The sequence below is a fragment of the Silurus aristotelis genome (genome assembly GCF_946808225.1).
Source record: "Silurus aristotelis genome assembly, chromosome: 5".
Lineage (NCBI taxonomy): Eukaryota > Metazoa > Chordata > Actinopteri > Siluriformes > Siluridae > Silurus > Silurus aristotelis.
The window spans coordinates 13171989-13191824 of NC_139578.1; the positions used below are offsets into that span (position 1 = coordinate 13171989).

General features: G+C 36.2%; 1 protein-coding gene across 3 annotated transcripts in view; it reads left to right on the forward strand.

The window, feature by feature from the left end:
• Nucleotides 1–392: 392 nt before the first annotated feature.
• Nucleotides 393–19836, forward strand: part of LOC310726569 (ADAMTS-like protein 1) — a 110030-nt gene continuing 90586 nt past the window's right edge. For all 3 annotated transcript variants that reach the window (XR_014533793.1, XM_083542289.1, XM_083542291.1), the window contains exon 1: nucleotides 393–681. Coding sequence is in view for 2 of the 3 variants with exons in the window: in XM_083542289.1 (XP_083398415.1) it covers nucleotides 631–681 (51 nt within the window). In the remaining variant the exon portion in view is untranslated. The remainder of the gene's footprint in view (nucleotides 682–19836) is intronic.

Below are 19836 nucleotides of genomic sequence, written 5' to 3' on the forward strand. Positions count from 1 at the left end.
TTGTTCTCCCTCTCTCTTCCTCTGTCTCACTCTATTTGTTTTTTGTTTTTTTCTGGCTCTAGAAAATAATATGCATTTCGATGTAGTTACTTTCCACAAATAATGGCAACAAAAAAAGTAGAAGAAAAGGCTGCTCTTCATCAACAGCCCTGAGGAGTGAAGAAAGATGAGCCAGTTGGCAGGTTGAAATATGCTTCTCTTGTAAGTTCATGTCAAGAATTAAAAGCAAAGGGAGCCCAAAAAAAAGAGAGATAATAGTTTTAATGGAGATGTCAGCGTGGTAGCATCGTTGCACGGAACACCTCCTTACTACAGTATGTGGCATGTCCTGACCAGAGCACAGAGGGTCAAAGCTGCTGCTGAGTGTGTTGCTTTAAGAGTTGGTGTAGGCAGGAGAGCCCCCTCACACACGGGCTTTTGGCAGTGCAAACATAAAGTAAGTAACAACATGGTCCTCGTGCATTGCAATTGGGAAGTAAAGATGAAGCCTGGTGTCGTCATAAGCTGCTTTTCCAATACGGTGAGAGTCAATAAAAGGCGCGAGACTTCACGCGCGTCCACAGTCCATTAGACGCAGTGCGTTGAACCCGCGCAGATTCAAGTGACAGAGCTGAAGCTGGCTGAACTAACATGAACGCATCGGCAGGATGTCTCTTCATGTGCTTTTTGTTGCTATTTAAGGTGAGTTAAATCAATGCATTGTTAGAAAATAACTTCAGAAAATCTGAATGGTGGTGATGTACGCACTGGTGGCTTGCGCGCGCTTGTATCCCTATGTTAGTTGTTGTGCTGAACGATAATAAGAGCAGACGAGGTGCATCTAGTAACCTAGATGCAGACAGACGTATTATGTGCAAAATATGAATTAGTGATGACAGCAAACGAATGGTATCCTTTCTTTCGGAAATGGAAAAAGGTGCTGTAGGAAAAAAGGCAAAAGAGCTGGGTGTGAAGGATTTATTTATTTTTTTATTTTTTTGGGCAGCTGTGTTTGTTTTATTTCCATCCACACGTTAAAGGCTTGATTCTCCTATTTTCCTTTGTGCTTTTGACCCATCATCTGCTCATCATCTGGTGAGCATTTATTAACTGATGAATAAACACGTCATGCCTGACTTCTGTTTCCCAAAGACACTGTCGGTGCATGTGGCTCTGAGTGGTAAAGCAAACAAAATCAGCACGAGTCGAGTTACATTTCCTGCTCGAACACATCTACTAAACCTTCAAATGATCAGCTTCATTAATTATTGAGGCCATCAGTTATAGCAGACATGCTACAGATACCTAAATCTGGTCCTGGAGTTGCAATTGTTCTGCATATGATTGTGTTCTTCCTGCTCCTCATACACCTGACTGAAGTAATGCTGATTACAAGCCCTTCCTGAGGTGAAGGTGGTGTGCTGGAGCAGAGAAAACACTACAATCCATAAGTCTCTGGATACTTCAGGATCAGAATTGGGAACCTGTGTGGTAGAGCATGCAATACTTGTTTTCTCAAAACAAAAACATGATTTTTTTCTGGCTTTTCTGTCTGGCCTTCTGGTATAGAGCAATCAAAGAATTTACAGTATAATCTTACTATCAGGTGTCAACCATAAGTGGATGGGTTTCCTCTGAGTTTAGGGTCTCTAACAGTTGTTTCCTCATGATGTCTCAGGGAGTTTTTCCTTGCCACTGTAAACTCTAGCTTGCTCATGAGGGATCTAAAAGTACATTAGCGTCCCTGTAAAGTAGTACTACATTATGTAAATGTCTTGTTTAAATGAAATTATAATTAAAAGTAATTGACAACCTATGGCTAATATTAATACTTGTCTCGTACATTTTTTGCATATTTGTACATATTTGTAACTATTTATTTTATATAGCACACCCAATTAAGTGACCAGGTCAGAAAATCATTGTGGAGCTTCCTGTATGTATAGGCCTCTTTGCAGGTTGTGGGGCACAGCGAAAGCCCTGGACAGCTGAAGATTGAACAGGAAGTTGAAATGTTGGTCATAGAGATACATAGACCTGTTCATGTGTAGGTCAGCCTTAAAATTTAGTTTCTACTATTAAGCATTGATTAAAAAATGCTTCAATCCTCTAAGCATACATGGTGCAACAGGTATGCTACTTAGAAAACCACACATGTCTAGACAACGTTTTAGGCTTGATTATGTTGTACAACATTTGCTGATGAACACCCACCAATGATAAACATGTAAATGCCAGCATCGGGACAGTTTGTCTTGTGGTCTGTTAGAAGGCTAGGAGCATCTGTCAGGCTCATTAGAAGATCATATGCACTTGGACAACTGGACGACACCGTGTCTGCTGCCTCTCGTCTGGGACTCTTGGCTTGGCACCTCCACACCTGCCACAGAAAGAGCTCAACATCTTCAGCGTTTATATTGGTGTTGGCACACGCTGCGGTTAACAGCCTACATTAAGATTGTTTATCTTCATGATTATCTATTTTCATTTTCCCTGTTGTAGGGAAGAGGTCTTTAAGAGATGGATTAGAACAGAAGTTCAGGAAGGTACCCACAAATAAACCCTTATGTCTTTTGGCCCTTGCGTGTACTGTAAGTCTGCAGAAATTGGATGGCACTATTGATGAATGATGTGTGTAAAGAACGTCTCGTTCTTCAAGCTGCACTTAATAAAATGCTGAGAGAGAAGCGCAAATGGGACAGAAATGTGCAGTTCAAGTCGTAAAAGGAACAAGGACTTAAGGAATGAGAAATGCGATATCTATCAGTACAGTGGAGATGAGTTAACATGAGGCGTTTTATGAGGCACGATGTGATCCAGTGAGTAAATTGGTATTGCTTGCATTAGGATGGTTGGGGCCAAATTCTACTTCTCACACGAGGTAAAATGGACAGTGAAAAGACAAACTTTCAAATTGTGTACATTAGGAGAATGTGTGTATCAGCCAGTTTATTAAGACTTCAACAGTTAACTGTCCTCTAACAAGTGCTGCATGTCTGCTTGCCAACATGCCTGCTATTCAGATGTTTCCAGAGTAATTAGAATAGGGACTGGATTTATTTGAACGTCTCGTAACTTAGACATACCAATACCAAATTCAGTAACATGAAAAACCCAACATTGATTCTACAGTAAAAGACATGCCTGGGAAAAAGATAGGCTTATATGGATATAGACTTAAATATCTGCACGAATTAATCACATCCGGGTGACAGAAAGTATTTTATCCCATTTTCCACTGAAGGTACAGACACTCATACAAGCATTTTTGTTGGTCTCCGCATCTCCTTATCTACTTCTCGGCTGCTATTTATTGCACAGCTCCCTAAATCCGCTCTTCTCATGTAACTCTTGATCTCTTTTCTTTCTCACATTCTTTTATTGTCTCACACACACAAACACATTCGCCTCTAGTGACCTAATCGGTTCTCCCACCAGCTACTTCAAAAACAAAACCTCTTGCACTTTGACTTGCCTTTCTGTGTAGCATTTGTCAAATGTGTGGCTTCATTTTTGGTAAAAAATCTTTACTGAATTACTTGATTCTTTATTCGTTCATAGTTTATAGAGAAGACACTGCTTTAGCAGGCAGGGTGGAATACTGACCATTGTGTGTGTGTGTGTGTGTGTGTGTGTGTGTGTGTGTGTGTGTGTGTGTGTGTGTGTGTGATTGTGTACGTTTGTTGAAAAAACCCACTACTTTAAGAGTAATGGTATGCAGATTAAGCAGGCTCTGGGTTCTTGTTGATGTAATGATGTGTTTGAGGTGATTCACCCCCCTGGTGGCCTTGTTGACCCTGCTATTGTGAGTGTTTCACTTCCTTCATGAATGCCGCACATAATTGACTCATAAAGTATTTTGTCGGAAGAAGTCAATGTTTAGTGTCTTTTTCAGTTGTTTCATAATCTCCAATAACATTCCCAGCCATAGACCTTTTTCTTTCAGAATGCTACCGTCTAACTGGTACAGAATATGTGAGGCAAAGCAGTTTCTCTTTTGTGTAAATATTAGATAAGTGTAGCAAGGGACCTCTTTGTCACGCTACCACCATGCCAGAAGCCCAGTGTTCAAGAAGAAAGAACAACCAAATTGCTGTTTTCTTGTTTTGTTTGACAGTAAACTCCAAAACAAAATACATTCTTAAATCCAATTTTTTTTGGTTCTTACATTTAAACCTGTTTCTGATTCTGATGATCACAACACCCTTCTGACAGTAGCAACTAGTTCAAAGAATTTTTATGATGAATTTTATTTTTAAATGAAGTGTTCTTTCGAACAAAAATGTGCTTTTCTAAGTTTTCTGTGGGTCAAGTTTCTTAAAATAAATAAGTAAATAAATAAATAAAAGCTCTTCGAGGTTTTCCTCTGTACTAAAGTTTTCACAGAGTGCAGTTAGTTATTAGCAGGACAAGCTAAATTTTTATCTATAAAAACCTCAGGTGTTTAAGAAACAACAAATATAAAAACAAGTGATACTAGAAATGTACTTGGTTCACAGATGTACCACAGTTTTAAGTGCTATTATAAACTGATAAAATATATAACATCGTTCTCTAATTTAAAAAAATGAGCTATTGACAAAATGCTATTTTTGGAAAATACTTTCTAATACTCATTACTTAAGTATTAACAGCAACTGTAGCGTCTTGTACTGCTACATCACAAGGAAGTAATATGTAGTAGGTTAGTAACCAAAATGCTGCACATTGAACATTGCATTTACCTTATCCAGAGCAACTTACATTTGTCTTATTCATACAACTAATCAGCTATGAGGTTGAGGGCCTTGCCCAGGGGTCCAGGAGCAAGGGAGGTGACTTAATAGTTTGTAACAGTAGAAGATTTTAGCAATTTCATTGAACTTTTTCCCCTGTGCTTTTCCTCATGCTTTCTGTCCCTGTAATGTCTCCCTATATTACAAATACCTGCTTCATTACTATATGAGCTATCTATAACTAGGCAGTTTTTATCTTGTTTGCCTACTGTTAGGGGTTTGCAAGAACTACTGTTAAACATGTTACAGGCACGTTGCCTTGCTTTGTAGTTATCAATGATATGTCATCAATAGCACCACTTACCCTTCTTCTCCTCTCTCAAATATGCCTGTCTCTGTCATTAGGTTGCCAGTTTTCTTAAGGCAGGGTAACTGTTAGCTTGTGGAGGCAAATAATGCACTTTTATCCTGTGATGAAAGATTTCTTTTCTGATAGGAGTAATCTCCTCTGAAACTAGTGTCCACATCCTCATAGCATGATGACTTACTGAATGGTATAATGTGTATGAAAATGATATTAGGCACATGCGTTTGCTTTTACAGTCACCAAATCACAATTCGTTATGAGAGATCTTAGTGTCCTATGACTTCTGAATGTTTTACGTTATCCACAATTTTGTTTTGCATCTCATTCCCTTAACTGTAACGAAATTCAGCTGAACCGTAACGTACAAACCAAAGCAACTACCAAACCGTGAATTTTGTGTACCGTTACACCCCTAGTGCTAGATGATTCAGTGTGCGAGAATGTATCTCTCTTTCTCTCTCTCTCTCTCTCTCTCTCTCTCTCTCTCTCTCTCTCTCTCTCTCTCTCTCTCTCTAAAGAAGTCAGCTTAACAGTGTATTATCTGTACTAGGTTTGTTTTTATCTAACTAGATACTGCTCCAGCAAACTTCCATCTGATCTAAATCTGGTTTTGGGTAATGGGCATAAATCCTGTGTCATTGTTTTCTCGCTAGTTAATTCCTTAAACTTCATTCCCGTTCTGCTGACATTGCTTGGTACAGGGAGTTTTCTTGATGAATAGTTTGAAAAAGGCCAAAAGTCCTGACTCTCAGTGCTCACTATATCTATACACCCTTTTCCTATTAGTTTCACTGAAGTTCCTGAGTAATATGATTCAAGATGAATAACTGAGTACTAAGCTGAGACAATGAGGGGTTCAGAAAACCACATGGAACCTAGTGTTTTTAGCCTCTTTTTTGTTTTAACAAAGAGACTGACAGTGCCCCGTCTTTCATGCTGGACATCCTGTTGGCTTGTCAAACTCTTTCATCTCTCAGCCAACAGGAAGGGCATTGTCATTAACTTCTAGAAGGAGAAAAGGTGGAGAGTGGTAGAAATTCTCCTCATGCCATAAGAAAGAAAAGAACAAAAAGATAATGAAGAAATACCAAGTAATTATATGGATTCATAGCACTGTATTAAATAGAATAATTGTTGTATTTTTTGGATGCATTATGTTAATTTCCAGTTCACAGTTTTTTTGTAAATAAGGCTTGTACTTAAAATCCAAGCCACCCAGAAATCTTTATTTAAAGTTTTAAATTGATGTTTAACAAATCTGTTTTATTGCTATTGAAATATTTACATATTATAAACCTCTCCTATACAAAATGTACATATCTGTTCCTTCTAAAGCTGATTGGTTTCCAGCCAATAAATCATGTAACAGCAGTGCATTGCATAGTGACCTTTTTTATGGTATGGTTGTAGGTTTGGCTGGTTTACGTATTTCAGAAGTTGTTCATCTCCTGGGATTTTCAATGGCTGTCTTTTAAATATACAGTATAGGAGCTCCAATGGCAGTAGGGAATGGCCAGACTGGTTATAGCTGATGAGAAAGCTGAATGAAATGAATCACTTAAATAATATATAAATAATTTAAAATAATATATAATATATCAATAATATATAATAATATATAATGTCCTTAAGTGATGTAGGTAATGTTTTAGTAATAAAAACAGTGATCCTATCTGAGTTTAACTAATTATCATAAGCAATTATCTAAATGAAAAGTGAGACACGTGGTGAGTCTTTGTCATTGTGATGTTTTTGTTGCGCTTCTTTATTGTTCATAAAGCTAAAATATGACAGCAGATTACCAGTGCAGCTGTTTACATAGCCAGAAACTGAAAGAAAGGCTTTCTAGTGCACCAGGAGCCAAAAGTAATTTTAATCATACACAAATGTAAAATTGCACCACACACTCTATTTATAGAAAAACACCCTGTCATGAAATTGAGACGATTTCAATATGAATAGAGAAGAATAAGCAACAATATTCTGTCAAAAAAGAAAAGTTTTTATCGATTTAATTACTTGGAGAGAAGCCTCCAGTGCAAATGCTTGGGCTGGCAGTGTTGTGCTTTCCCACAAGCCTGTGTCAGATGAGTAAAGAGAGATGACAGGTCATGGATCGGTCATGGCACAAGACTGCGGTGCTATAGTTTTGGGCCTAAAATAATCTATTAATACAGACAAATATTTAGCAAGATGAACATTACGTGTATGAAGATTAATATGGGATAGTGTTGCTATGAAGCAGATTTTATGTTAGAAATTTTGATAAGTTGCTATGCAGAAAAGCACTCAATCATTAAGACGTCTGAATTAAATTCTAAACAAAGCATTTTGCTGACTGATCTGTTTAATTTAAGTCAAGGTCATGATTCTTGACCAACATATTTCTTGCTTTGTTGCTTATGTATAGCTGTTTTGCAGTTTAGGGTCTTATGATAACTATCTTACTTAGTAAGGTAGGTAAAATATAAACAAATCTCTTTCTTTTCCACAAGTTCCACAATTTTCCCCACCATATGTTTTTTCCCCAAACTGTTGCCACAATTGTATAAGATTTATCTGAATGTGGTAGTGTTACATTTTTAAATGATATTTTTAGCATTAAGCCAACTCCATTCAGATATGGTTTACATGGGTTGAAGTGGAAGATCTTGAGTTGCTTGCTATAGAGCTCTGATCTCAGCTCTATTAAACACCTTAGGGATGAATTGGAACACTGACTGTACCCTAGGCCTCCATACACTACATCAATACCTGACTTTACTAACACTGTTGTGGCTGAATGATCACAAATCTACACAACCAGACTCCAAAATCTAGTAGAACATCTTCCCAGAAAAGTGGAGGTTACAGAAAATTGAGGCTAAATGTGGAATAATATATTCCAAAAGTACATATGAATCTTACGGTCAGGTGTCCACAAACGTTTGTCTGTATAGTCTACTAATATCAGTATATTGCTTAAAATTCATTCTATTCTATTTACTATTTAGGAGTGACATTAAGATAGATAAATAAGATTAAACATTGCTTGTTTGAAAACTGTTTTTATTGTTAGTTCTAAATGTTATATCAATCAGGTTTATCTGCATAGAGCTCCATAATAGCTTGTAGTAAATGTTTACAGCAACCTCAACTGTACCTCAGAGGAGAACCCATAACATAGAGGATATGGATCAAACAGCAAAGAGAATCAATATACAGTAGTCTGATTAAAGAAAACCTAAATTCAACCTAAGTATTGTAATGTCTTTTGATATTGGCCTTTCGAATTGTTATATTCATGTTGTTTTTCTTATCAGTTCACCAGTAACAATGAGTATCCAGCAGAGGGCACTAAAACAGTTGGTCAAAGAAAAGCTGGTTGCACCTGCTGGAGTTCACCTGTGCATTTAGACTTTACCTGCACTGGTTGACTCTCATACGCTTGTTTAACAGCTCAGATCACGAATACATAATGGGCAGAAATATTACTAGTTTGATAGTTTGATTGAGAGTCAGATATCATTGTTTATTTTTAATATATCATAATGTACACTGCACACATTCAGGTCTCCTTACATTATAACTAAACATTTATTTCAAGTGGCACCAACTAGTCATAGCACTGTGTTTGAGACTACAGAACCCGAAAGACAGCATGTTAGGAAAAGTTTATCAATGCATGAATAAAGATATCTTTAATTTTTTTTATTATTATTATTCATTAATTTTGAGTACTGTACTTACTGATAAATCAATCAATATAATATATGAACATTACCCCAGATTTACCCTCACCTTCATATAGTTTAGAATACTTCAGGTCCCTTGCTATAACATTTACAATTGACAGTCACTGTCAATTAAAACATAAGCATATACATGTAAGTGCCGACTGCTGACATCTTGTTCTTTTCTTAGATATTTTGTGGCTAAATGTAAAAAGTGCTTCTACTGTTCCATATTGGCAATAGTGCCGTGTCCCTAATATGTGTTCCTGGATGAGAGTTGAAAACTGTAAAAGCTATAATGAAAGAGTAAAGAAGATGATGAAAGGAGAAGAAAGAAGGGGAGGGGGTGTCATATGGCTCCCAGATTGCATTCATTGTCCCATCCCTGAACTGAACAAGGCTCATGGCTCATCAAAAAAATATGAAGGAAAAAGGAAAAAGAGGGAGCTAAGAGGAACTTGTCTCTAATATGGCCCGAACAAAGACCTGACAAGCTGGATTACTCATCGTCCATGGCGAAGATGAAGGCAGTGGGTGGAAATGCACCATATGTGAAAATATAGAAAGTGGAATTTACCATGAGATGTTGAAATGGGTTCGGCGAATCAAAAATGGCATAATGCGGTGACAGAAATGAGCAGTGAAAAGAGAGTGGAGAGAACATGTATGGTGCTGCTGCTAAAAAGGGGTCGTTGTGCTCTGACCTGGGTCTCCATGCCTTGTTGGGATGAATGTTTGCGAGGCTAATGATGTTTCCTGTGGTTTGGACATCTGCTTTCCTCCTTCACATGTGCTTTTTAAATGCAACTATATGGAAGTGCGGAAAAGAAAAAGCAATGACTTTTTGGACCGGTTCTCACGCACGCACACACGCACACAGGACATGCTTGAATCTTTTCAAGGCTGTGCACATGCCAGGTTAGCTTTGGCACACACTACCTCACAATTTTGAAAAGCAAATAACCTGCTTCACTTGCTTCCACATACTGTGTGCCCCTTGAAGCCTTATCCATTTTTTTATGATCAAACCCACGAACTATATCTAAAATGTAGTATGTGTTTAAAAATTAGAAGGCAAACCTCATTGGGTCAAGAATGCACAAACTATAAACACTTTACAGCTCTTATTCTTAAGTTTACTTTATGACCATAATATCTGGCTTATTATTTTAAATTTTTGGGTATTTATTTTATCAATAGAACTCTTATGGCTAAATTTACCACTGACAGGACACATGATGTCAAACTTACTATTAATAGGCCTATTCCCATTCAATTAAAATAAACAAACAAGTAATTGGGGCTGCAAGTAACAATTATTTTGATAATTGATTAATCGAAGGGCGATAACAGCATTTGTTGAAAACAAATTTCATTACAATTATTATCAATGTTATTACTTGTCACAGCCCTACAGGTAATAACTATTGCACTCGATAATATATGAAACTTTGTTACTGGATGGTTGCAGCTTTATTTTTTTTACTGAAAAAGCTATGCTTCACAGATGCTTAGCGGTATACAGACCCCACTTTGAGAAACACAGGGATAAAGGAAATCACTGTTAATTCTCGTTTTTGTTATTTAATATAATTTCAGTGCATCTATCTGCTTTACACACAAAGATTTTGAATTGATTATGAACACAAAAACGTATTCATAAGCATAATCAGACCTGTTTAATGTAGATATACAGTAAATTCTGCAAAAATAATTGTTCTGTGCAAACTGCATCCAGTGCTACAAGGCCAAAGCAGTTGTTTTTGTAATTCAATGGGGCGCTTGTAAACTTGTAATTTTGCCAAAAGGAATGTGCCAAATGTCACCCACAAATCTTCAATAACAAAATTACTTCTCACTGTAGATATCTTAAATATGTAATTATCAAGAACAGCTTTGCAAAACATAGTAAGATTGGTAATTTATGGTGTATACCTACTTGTTTCTCATATGAATATAATTTTTTTTAAATGCCTCTTTGTGTTAGCCTCTTCCACACACACATCATTGAAAAGACATGTTGTGCATACATTTGAAGTAAATACAGTATATACACCGGAAGAGTTTTGAATAACACATTTTTTTTCCCTAATTGTATATAAGAATTGTGATTGGCCTTGAGTCAAATCCCTCTGGATAAAAGTATCAGTCAAATATAAATGACTACTGTTCACCTTATCACAAGTACCTACCTGCTTTGGTCTGCCTTCAGAGTTTTCATACAGTAGCTATCATACTTCATAGGCTTACATTACTCCTTTTCCGAGTTGACCATCCATTACACAGACTATGCTATGACTTTGAAGGTGCTGATTACAGAGATGCTGGTGCTTCCATGTGCCCAGACACTGAATTGCAAAACATGAACATCAGTGTTTTAGATGTGGAAAAAAGCATTGATTTGCATTTATCATGCGGCTCATCAGCTCACTGGCTGCTTTTACCTGTCATCTTCTCATCTTCCGACTTCTTATAATCTTCTTTCAACACTGCAGGGTGCTCCTTGGACTTGACATGTTCAATACATGAAAGACATTTCAAAAGAGTGCTACCTCTTATTCATGCTTTTCTAACTTTTTACATTCCATGAGGGTTTAAATCCCTGAACCATGTCTGTGCTAGTGGTTTTTTTTTTTTGTTTATTTTATTTATTTTTGCATTTTCTTTTCAAAGAGAGAAAGAGAAAGATAGAGAGCAAGATAAGAATAGGGTAAATTATTTTTCTTTTTTTGCAGGCTTGTGGTGTTTTAATGTTAGAATTGAAAAATTCTAAGCATAAACAAAAAACTATAGCTAAGCTAAAATAAGCATAGCTCTATACGTAAGGAAACACGTATATCCGGACTATGCATAGTCAAAGTCTATGAATTTTTTTCTTTTGACAAGCATTTTAAAACAATCTTATGTATAAATCCATGGCTGTATAAAATGATGAGAGTCTGTTTTAATGGTTATTGATTTCAGCTACAATCTTTGTAGAATCCCTTTGATTCTCCTCCTTTAATAAATGTTTTTTTTTTTTAACAAATATATTTTGTCCTCAGAAAATGTTATGTCCCATGTTTTACCCTTAAAGTATGTCTTAAGTATGTGACCTCAAGTATGTGCAGCTCAAATGTCCACGTGCACTAACTTGCCAAAACATATCACTTGCTCCCTATCTACAGCATATATGTTTTCCTAAGCACTACATGGCCAATAAGGAAATGATCGTGCAAGACTAACAATGGAAAATTGAACCTTTGATACAGCATATCAACCATAATAAAACCTTCCCATCATCCCTTCAAAGTAACAGTAAAAAGAAGACAAAGGTCTTTCAGAGCAAAGGACAGGATACAAACATGGATAAATAAGGCAGGGGGAAAAAATGTGTCCTCTCAAATTTCCCAGTGAATACTATCTAACAAAAAAAAACTAAACAAAACACAATGGAGTAATACGGTTATTAGTTTGAACATAGTTTATGAGTCTGTGGTTCATGAACAGTTGCATCTATAAGTCTTACATTGACAACAAACCCGAAATCCAGTGAGTTTAATGGTTGAGTTTAATGGTAGTAATTATTAAAGTCTAATCATTTCTTAATGAGCTTCGATCAAGCACGTGTGTGCATGTAAGACCGTAACGTGCATTTATGAGGCATTTAAGCTGATTTATAAAAGCGAAAAATGAGCTAGAAGTAGCCCCCATCTTGCTAGTAAGCGTGTTATTTTTCTTAAAGAGTAATTACCTTGGGAAAAAAGGTGGGAATTATGCATGGCAAGCCTGCCAAATATCTGCCTAACTGCCAGCCAAGAGCATTTTACATTTGAAACTGAAGTTGGGCATCACCACCTATGTCAGCTTTGGTGTAAATAGGCTTCTTTGTACGCAGGGTGTGTGTGCAAGTATGTGTGTGAAATAGAGAGAGTGAAAAAGCTTTGAGTTTATGCTCCAAGGATACAGAGTGCATCACCACTGACAAACCATTAAATTGAAAATTGAACACTGTATTAATAGTAAGCTGACCCAAGATTCCATTGTTGAATACAAAAGAGAAAATATACTGTATATAAAGGGAAAACAACTAAATTAAGGATTAACTCATAATAAGTCATGCTGTTTTAGAAAACGTATTAGGAATTAAGTGGATTGATGCAGTAGAGAAGATAACTGTTTTCATCCTTACATCGGTTATTTTATTAATAGCAGCATATTCTGAAGTGGTTTATATTATTTGTATTCTATAGTAATATTTCAGCAACCACAGTTCTATTAAAGTAGGAATATCTGTAAAACTAATTGGTTCCTGTTATCACTTATATCTTACCAGGTCTAGACCAACCTCTCTCTTTTATTGTCACAAATGTAATAAAAAGAAAAAAAAATCACAGATTGTCTTATGACAGAGAAGCTAGAAAATACAAACCTCCACTTTTCTGAAGAAATAACATTGTTTAATGTGAAATTAATGACTTTTTTTTTCCTGTTTGTCTGTTTATATTAGGTATAGGTTATGTGGAACCTTAATCAGAATATACTGGCAACATTTGGTCGAGATGTTTTACTATCTATTAATTTCCTTTTTGTTCTCCTAGAAAGTTGTGGTTATTATACCTCAATAACCCCATCCACTCATTTCCAAACAGGATAAAGATGAGATGGCAATACAGAGCTGTAATGTTCAAACCAATTTAAGCTCAATTGTGCCAAGCTTTGACCGACACCTCTTGCCTTTAAACAAGCTATATAAATAAATGTCAGGTGACCTGAGTCATAAAACTAACCAGAAAAGTGAGAAAAAAAATTTTTTCCGAGGGTGTCATAGTGTGCACGTGTATTTTTTCAATTATTAAAAAAAAACATTCTTATACATAGGAATACATTTTAAGAATAACTCAGGGCACAAATAAAAAAGCTGAAGCCTGAGTGGATTGCTAAGCATTCACAGAGGTGCATGCAACAAATGTGCTTTTAACCATTTTAATGATTTACAGAAAGTAGCGTAAACACAAGTAACATTGTGTGTTCTTTTAAGTAACTGATAAAGCATTTGGTTTTCAGTATATAGAGTACACACCGCACAAACTTCATCTTTGCTCTGCACTTCTTTCTTTAGTTTGTCTGCTTTAACCCTAAAGTCTTCCAGAGCAGGATTGCTATTTCTGTGGAAGACAGTTCTCTAACTGCAGAAATGTGCAAAATCTTTTACACTCTCCATAGTGATGCTGAGCGAGCATGGAGACTATTCAGATATAGGATAAAGCCAGACAGAGTATAACTAATGTTCCACCCTTTGTAAAAACAATGGAAATTGAGCAGTTCAAATTTTTAAAGCAAAAAAAAATACAAAATGCATGATTGAAATGCTTGAAAATATTAATAATTGAATGTCAATATTTATGCTGGTATTGAAAGGTAAATGAAATATATGATGTATCTGACTTTTTCTTATCAACATGGGGAGCACATAAATACTACTACCGTATTTTCCGGACTATAAGCCACTACTTTTTCCCCACGCTTTGAACCCCGCAGCTTAAACAACGAAGCCCAGTTTCACAAGCTTCAAGGCAAAAACCTGAACCCCGTAACATTATTCATTCATTTTCTCCCGCTTATCCGTAATTCGGGTCGCAGGGGCAGCAGTCTAAGCAGGCCCCCGCCTTCGACTGCTGCCCAATCCTCACAGCACTGTCCCTTATGGTCCCTCCTGCAGGTGGTGAGCCCACGGCAAGGCGGCCCCACGTCACTCCGACGTCACGGACCTTGATATTTCCCTCGTAAGGGACCCCCAGAGCATAGAGGGTTAAAGGCCTTGCTCAAGGGCCCAAGAGTGGCAGCTTGGCGATACCGGGGCTTGAACCCCAGACCTTCCGATCGGCAACCCAGCGCCTTAACCGCTGGAGCCACCACTCCCCCCCGTAACGTTAGACCAATTAAATTGCCGAACGGGTTCAGTTGAACCAAAAAAACTCTTTATATTAAATCAGATGCGCTCCCACTGAATCGGCCCGCACCACATCATAAATATGTATGAGGTTCCTCTGACGTTTGACCTGCCGCTCACTCGGACTGTCTACAGGAAATGCGAATCCTTCTTCACGCTGAAAACAACCGGGCATGAAAAAACGCCCTTCACCTGTGTTCTGAGCTGCACGGCATCGTGAGAAAAGCTTCAGAAGATTTTTAAACGCACGACGATGCTAAAAGGAAAACTCTCGAGAGAAATTGTTGTGAAAGGAAGGAGGAAGACAGTGAACAATGACTTTCTTGGTAGGCTACTGTTTAGATACAAGCCGTGTAACAGACACTGTCTTTCGTTAAAGCCTGTGTAAAGTTCATTATTTTCAATGTAGACTTATAGACAGGTGCGGCTTATTTATGTTCAAAATAAAAATCTTTGTCAAATTCAGTGGGTGCGGCTTATATTTGGGTGCATTTAATAGTCAGGAAATTACGGTAATTTACTTGGAACATGGGATTCACAAAATATTCTTGGATTTATAGAAGTTATTTGTGCTGCGATTGCTAAATATTCTGCTTTAATTATCAAATGTTTAACATCTACTATAATTAATTGTTACCTTCCATGTCCTACCACCGAGCAATTGTAGTTTAGATTTTAAAAGCTCTACAACTAAAAATAAATGGCCTTACTTATCAGATTACCTCTTGTCTAATTTCCGATCTGTAATAAATCATAGTGAAGCAAACAGAAAATCCTTAACTAAATAAACCATAAATTGCAAATAAAAGAAATCATATTTGAATTCATCCCAAAAACTACTAAACACATAGTAAAAACCTTAACATTGTAATAAATTGTCAACATTTATTTTTATATATATATATATATATATATATATATATATATATATATATATATATATATATATATATATATATATATATATATATATATATATATATATATATATATATACAGACCAAAAGTTTGGACACACCTTCTCATTCAAAGAGCTTTCTTTATTTTCATGACTATGAAAATTGTAGATTCACACTGAAGGCATCAAAACTATGAATTAACACGTGGAATTATATATGAAATTATATACATAACAAAAAAGTGTGAAACAACTGAAAAATGTCATATTCTAGGTTCTTCAAAGTAGCCACCTTTTGCTTTGATTACTGCTTTGCACACTCTTGGCATTCTCTTGATGAGCTTCAAGAGGTAGTCACCTGAAATGGTCTTCCAACAGTCTTGAAGGAGTTTCCCGAGAGATGTTCGGCACTTGTTGGCCCTTTTGCCTTCACTCTGCGGTCCAGCTCACCCCTAAAATATCTCGATTGGGTTCAGGTCCGGTGACTGTGGAGGCCAGGTCATCTGGCGCAGCACCCAATCACTCTCCTTCTTGGTCAAATAGCCCTTGATGCCTTCAGTGTGACTCTACAATTTTCATAGTCATGAAAATAAAGAAAACTCTTTGAATGAGAAGGTGTGTCCAAATACACATCTCAGAATATCGGAAAAAAAAAAAATAATAATTATATATATATATATATATATATATATATATATATATATATATATATATATATATATATATATATATATATATATATATATATATATTATTTTTTTTTTTTTTTTTTTTTTTTTTTTTTTCCGATATTCTGAGATGTGTATTTTGTGATTCACAGTATATTCAAAAACATGGATCATATCTCAGCACAACAATGCCAACAATGTGTCAGGCTTCCTCAAAAAACATCAGTTCCTGTCTTAAGTGATGCTTTTGTGGTTGAATGAGCACATATCCACATATTCACACAGGAGATAATTAAAAAGGGGGAGTTAAATCTTGAATGTACTGTTTATAAAAGATATATGGGTGGGATTGGTCTTTTGTTCACATACTTTTAGCCTTTATAGTGTACTTGTAGCTGATAGAAAGCAGTTGATTTGATATTTGGGTTTTTTTTCCCAGCAATTTGACCAAACCTATATACTGTACTGTGTATATTATAAATGTCTTAAAAAATTATATATTTTGTCATATTGCCCAGCCCTTTAAACAGCAATACAACCCACACATTTAAAATAATAAAATCAGTGAAAATGAAAACAATAATGCACAACACGCTAATTTAACAGTGTCAAAGACCAGATATCCTAGAAATCCCTAATCACCATGCAGCCCAAGAATTAATTTGTATTTGCATGTCCAATATTAAGTGAACCAAATGATGGAGATCTGGAGATTTCCCCCAAGTAGTTTCTTTTATTTTTATAAATATAAAAGGAATAATAGATTAGGTTTTGATAAAATCTTCAGAATAAATTGAGGAAACATTGGTGACATGCTGATTTAATAACCACTACAGTTATACTAATAATGATGGCCTGAAACTTTTTGCAGAGAAATGGGAAAAGATTCTTCCTACTCCATATGTTTCTTTAGACATCCTTTGTAAGCACCTGCCTGTTGCCATTGTCTCACCCTCCCAATGACCCCAAACCTCCTCATTCCTTCTTATCTCACTTTTAAAATTTAGCAGCCTACTAACTACCTGTACACCTGCTAGATGCATTACTTACACAGGCTGGATGACTTAGACATGGCTGACCCCTTAATAACCGTTTTAAGGAGAAGGCCTATTGGATGTGTTGGATTTAAAGGGATTTTAGCAGCAAAGCCTCACTGAATGTGACTTATTGACAAATGTGTAATTTAACAATTGAAAAAAGTTTTTTATGCTGAAATGCATTGCTGCATAGAGCAAGAGGGGGAATTCAAGAAACATTTGTAATAAAAGTGATAATTTGATCCTGCCTTTAGGACTGGCATCAATTGTCTTGTAAAAAATACAGTTTCTGCTAATGTGCTGACCAGTTCATAATAAACAGAGTGATTATAACACTTTATTGTTCTTATTATCGACACACTACAAGGAATAAAAAGAGATCAAACCTCACAAAGGTCTCTTAATCATTTATGTTTAACACAGGCCAGTGCAAACTCTAAAGTACTGTAGTGTTTTGTCAAGTACAAAACACTAGTACCACCAAGTAAGTAGTGGCAAGACACTTATATTTAATTACACTGAAATGGTTGTATTCATGAATGCATTAATTTGGGTTCAGTAATTTGTGGACGGCAATGATGTTCAGATAGGTATAACAGATTACAATAATACTACTGCATGCACTACTATTAATTACTTAATTATAAAGCTATTAGTTAAGGTTTAATGTATGACCATTTATACAAATATGGGTGTTGATAGTTGCTTGTTTTCTCTCTGTAAAAAAACATAACAGTATGAAGACCTTCCTTTGTCAGCCTCCAAAAGATCCCACTATGATAAATGCAAAATATATAGCAAAAAGCCATTGGAATTATACATCAAATTACATTTCATTATGATCACTTTTATAATGATACATCAACAGTGAACAAACCTGTACATAGTCATTCCTCTCTCTCCAAAAAATATTATGTTACAGTGGCCACTGAATGATTTAAAAAAAATTAAATCGTGCCAGTGAGAACCCATTGCATGCAAAGGAAGAATATAGTGTAACACATCTGTATTTCATTACAGCGATGAGAGTTTTAATGCAACTTGAAGTGAAATAAGAGCTAATATATGCCTCGGGTAAGAGCCACTGAATATCGTCACAATTTCACAGATTTGATTAGCATCAAGCCAAGAGGATATTGCTATTCATGTGATATCATGAAGAGGACAAGAGAACATAGGAGAACCCTTACTTAACATCAGGGCCCCAAAGAAACTATGCATTCATGTCTTGTTGATGGACAGGCGGCGATATTCCATTTCACAAGCACATGAAACACTGTACTTCTACTTAGACACCTAAATCCTCTTTAATTGACGCATCAGAAGATACAATCATCCCCCAGTACCCACCAGATCATAAATGGTTGGATTTTTCTTTGGATTAAAGAAAGAAATATATAGGGGCAAGAAGTGAAAAAACATTACCGAATGTACGTTTTTTCTTACCTTTTCTTACATATTAAAGTCAAACAGTTTATTAAAAAAATATATATAAAAAAATGTGTACAAAAATGTGTATGGAAGACTGTAATTGAGTATTAAGTAAAAAATTAATTACAAGGAAAATTCAATAGTATTATATAGTACAATTAATATATAGAGAGAAAATGTTGAAATGCGGACCCAGTGTTTTGCAAGACTGTACAGCTTATAAAACACCACCAGTGGAATGAATGCAATTTATGAACCTGTTGTTGTGAGGGTCAGCGGTTGCAGACAGGGGAGTTAAATCAGTAATTTGGTTAATAAAAGTCATGTGACTTGGTGGTGGGCAGGGAATTATTGGGAGTTGAGGATGTTGATGTGACATCATGATTTATGTAATAAAATGCTATACAAAGAAAGATGAAACCAGCCAAATATATTTAGGCTTGCTTTTCTCTATTTTAACTGTAGCAAGCTTTTTAAACAACAATTCTTACAGCTTGAGAGAGCTGATTGACTGGTTGCAGAGGCTTCTTTGCTAGTTTCAACAAGTGCTTGGGAAGAAATCACACATGAAGGCAGTTCATGTTCAAGGATTCAGACAAAAACCTTTTTGTCTGTGGGACACTACTTGTGGTTTTATTGCTAAGGCAAGTGGCATGGTGTTTTTTAGGACAAATAAGGCCCCTGTAAATGGCTAAGTAGCACTCCTTAGCCAAGAAACCCAAGCATGCCTGGCATCAGGCACTTATGCAGGGTACAGCATGAACTGCAACAGCGAACACCTGTTTAAGATCTCATCAGTTATGCTGTCCTTTCCAGGCATCCTAAAAATCTCACTCACAACTGGTTTTATTTACCTCTTGTCCCAGATGCCTGCTGTCCATTAGGGCAGCCAAAGCAGCTGTAAATGGCAATTGATACAGTCCTATATGTCATTCCCAAGAAGCACATCTGGAGAATGCACTATAGACAGACACTGTTAGTTGACCTCCTGTATCTCTATAATACGTCCATAAGAACCCCTTTTTTATTTACCTTAAAACCATGTGCCATGACCATTGGTGCTTTTTGTTTGTTTGTTTGTTTGTTTTGCACAGTG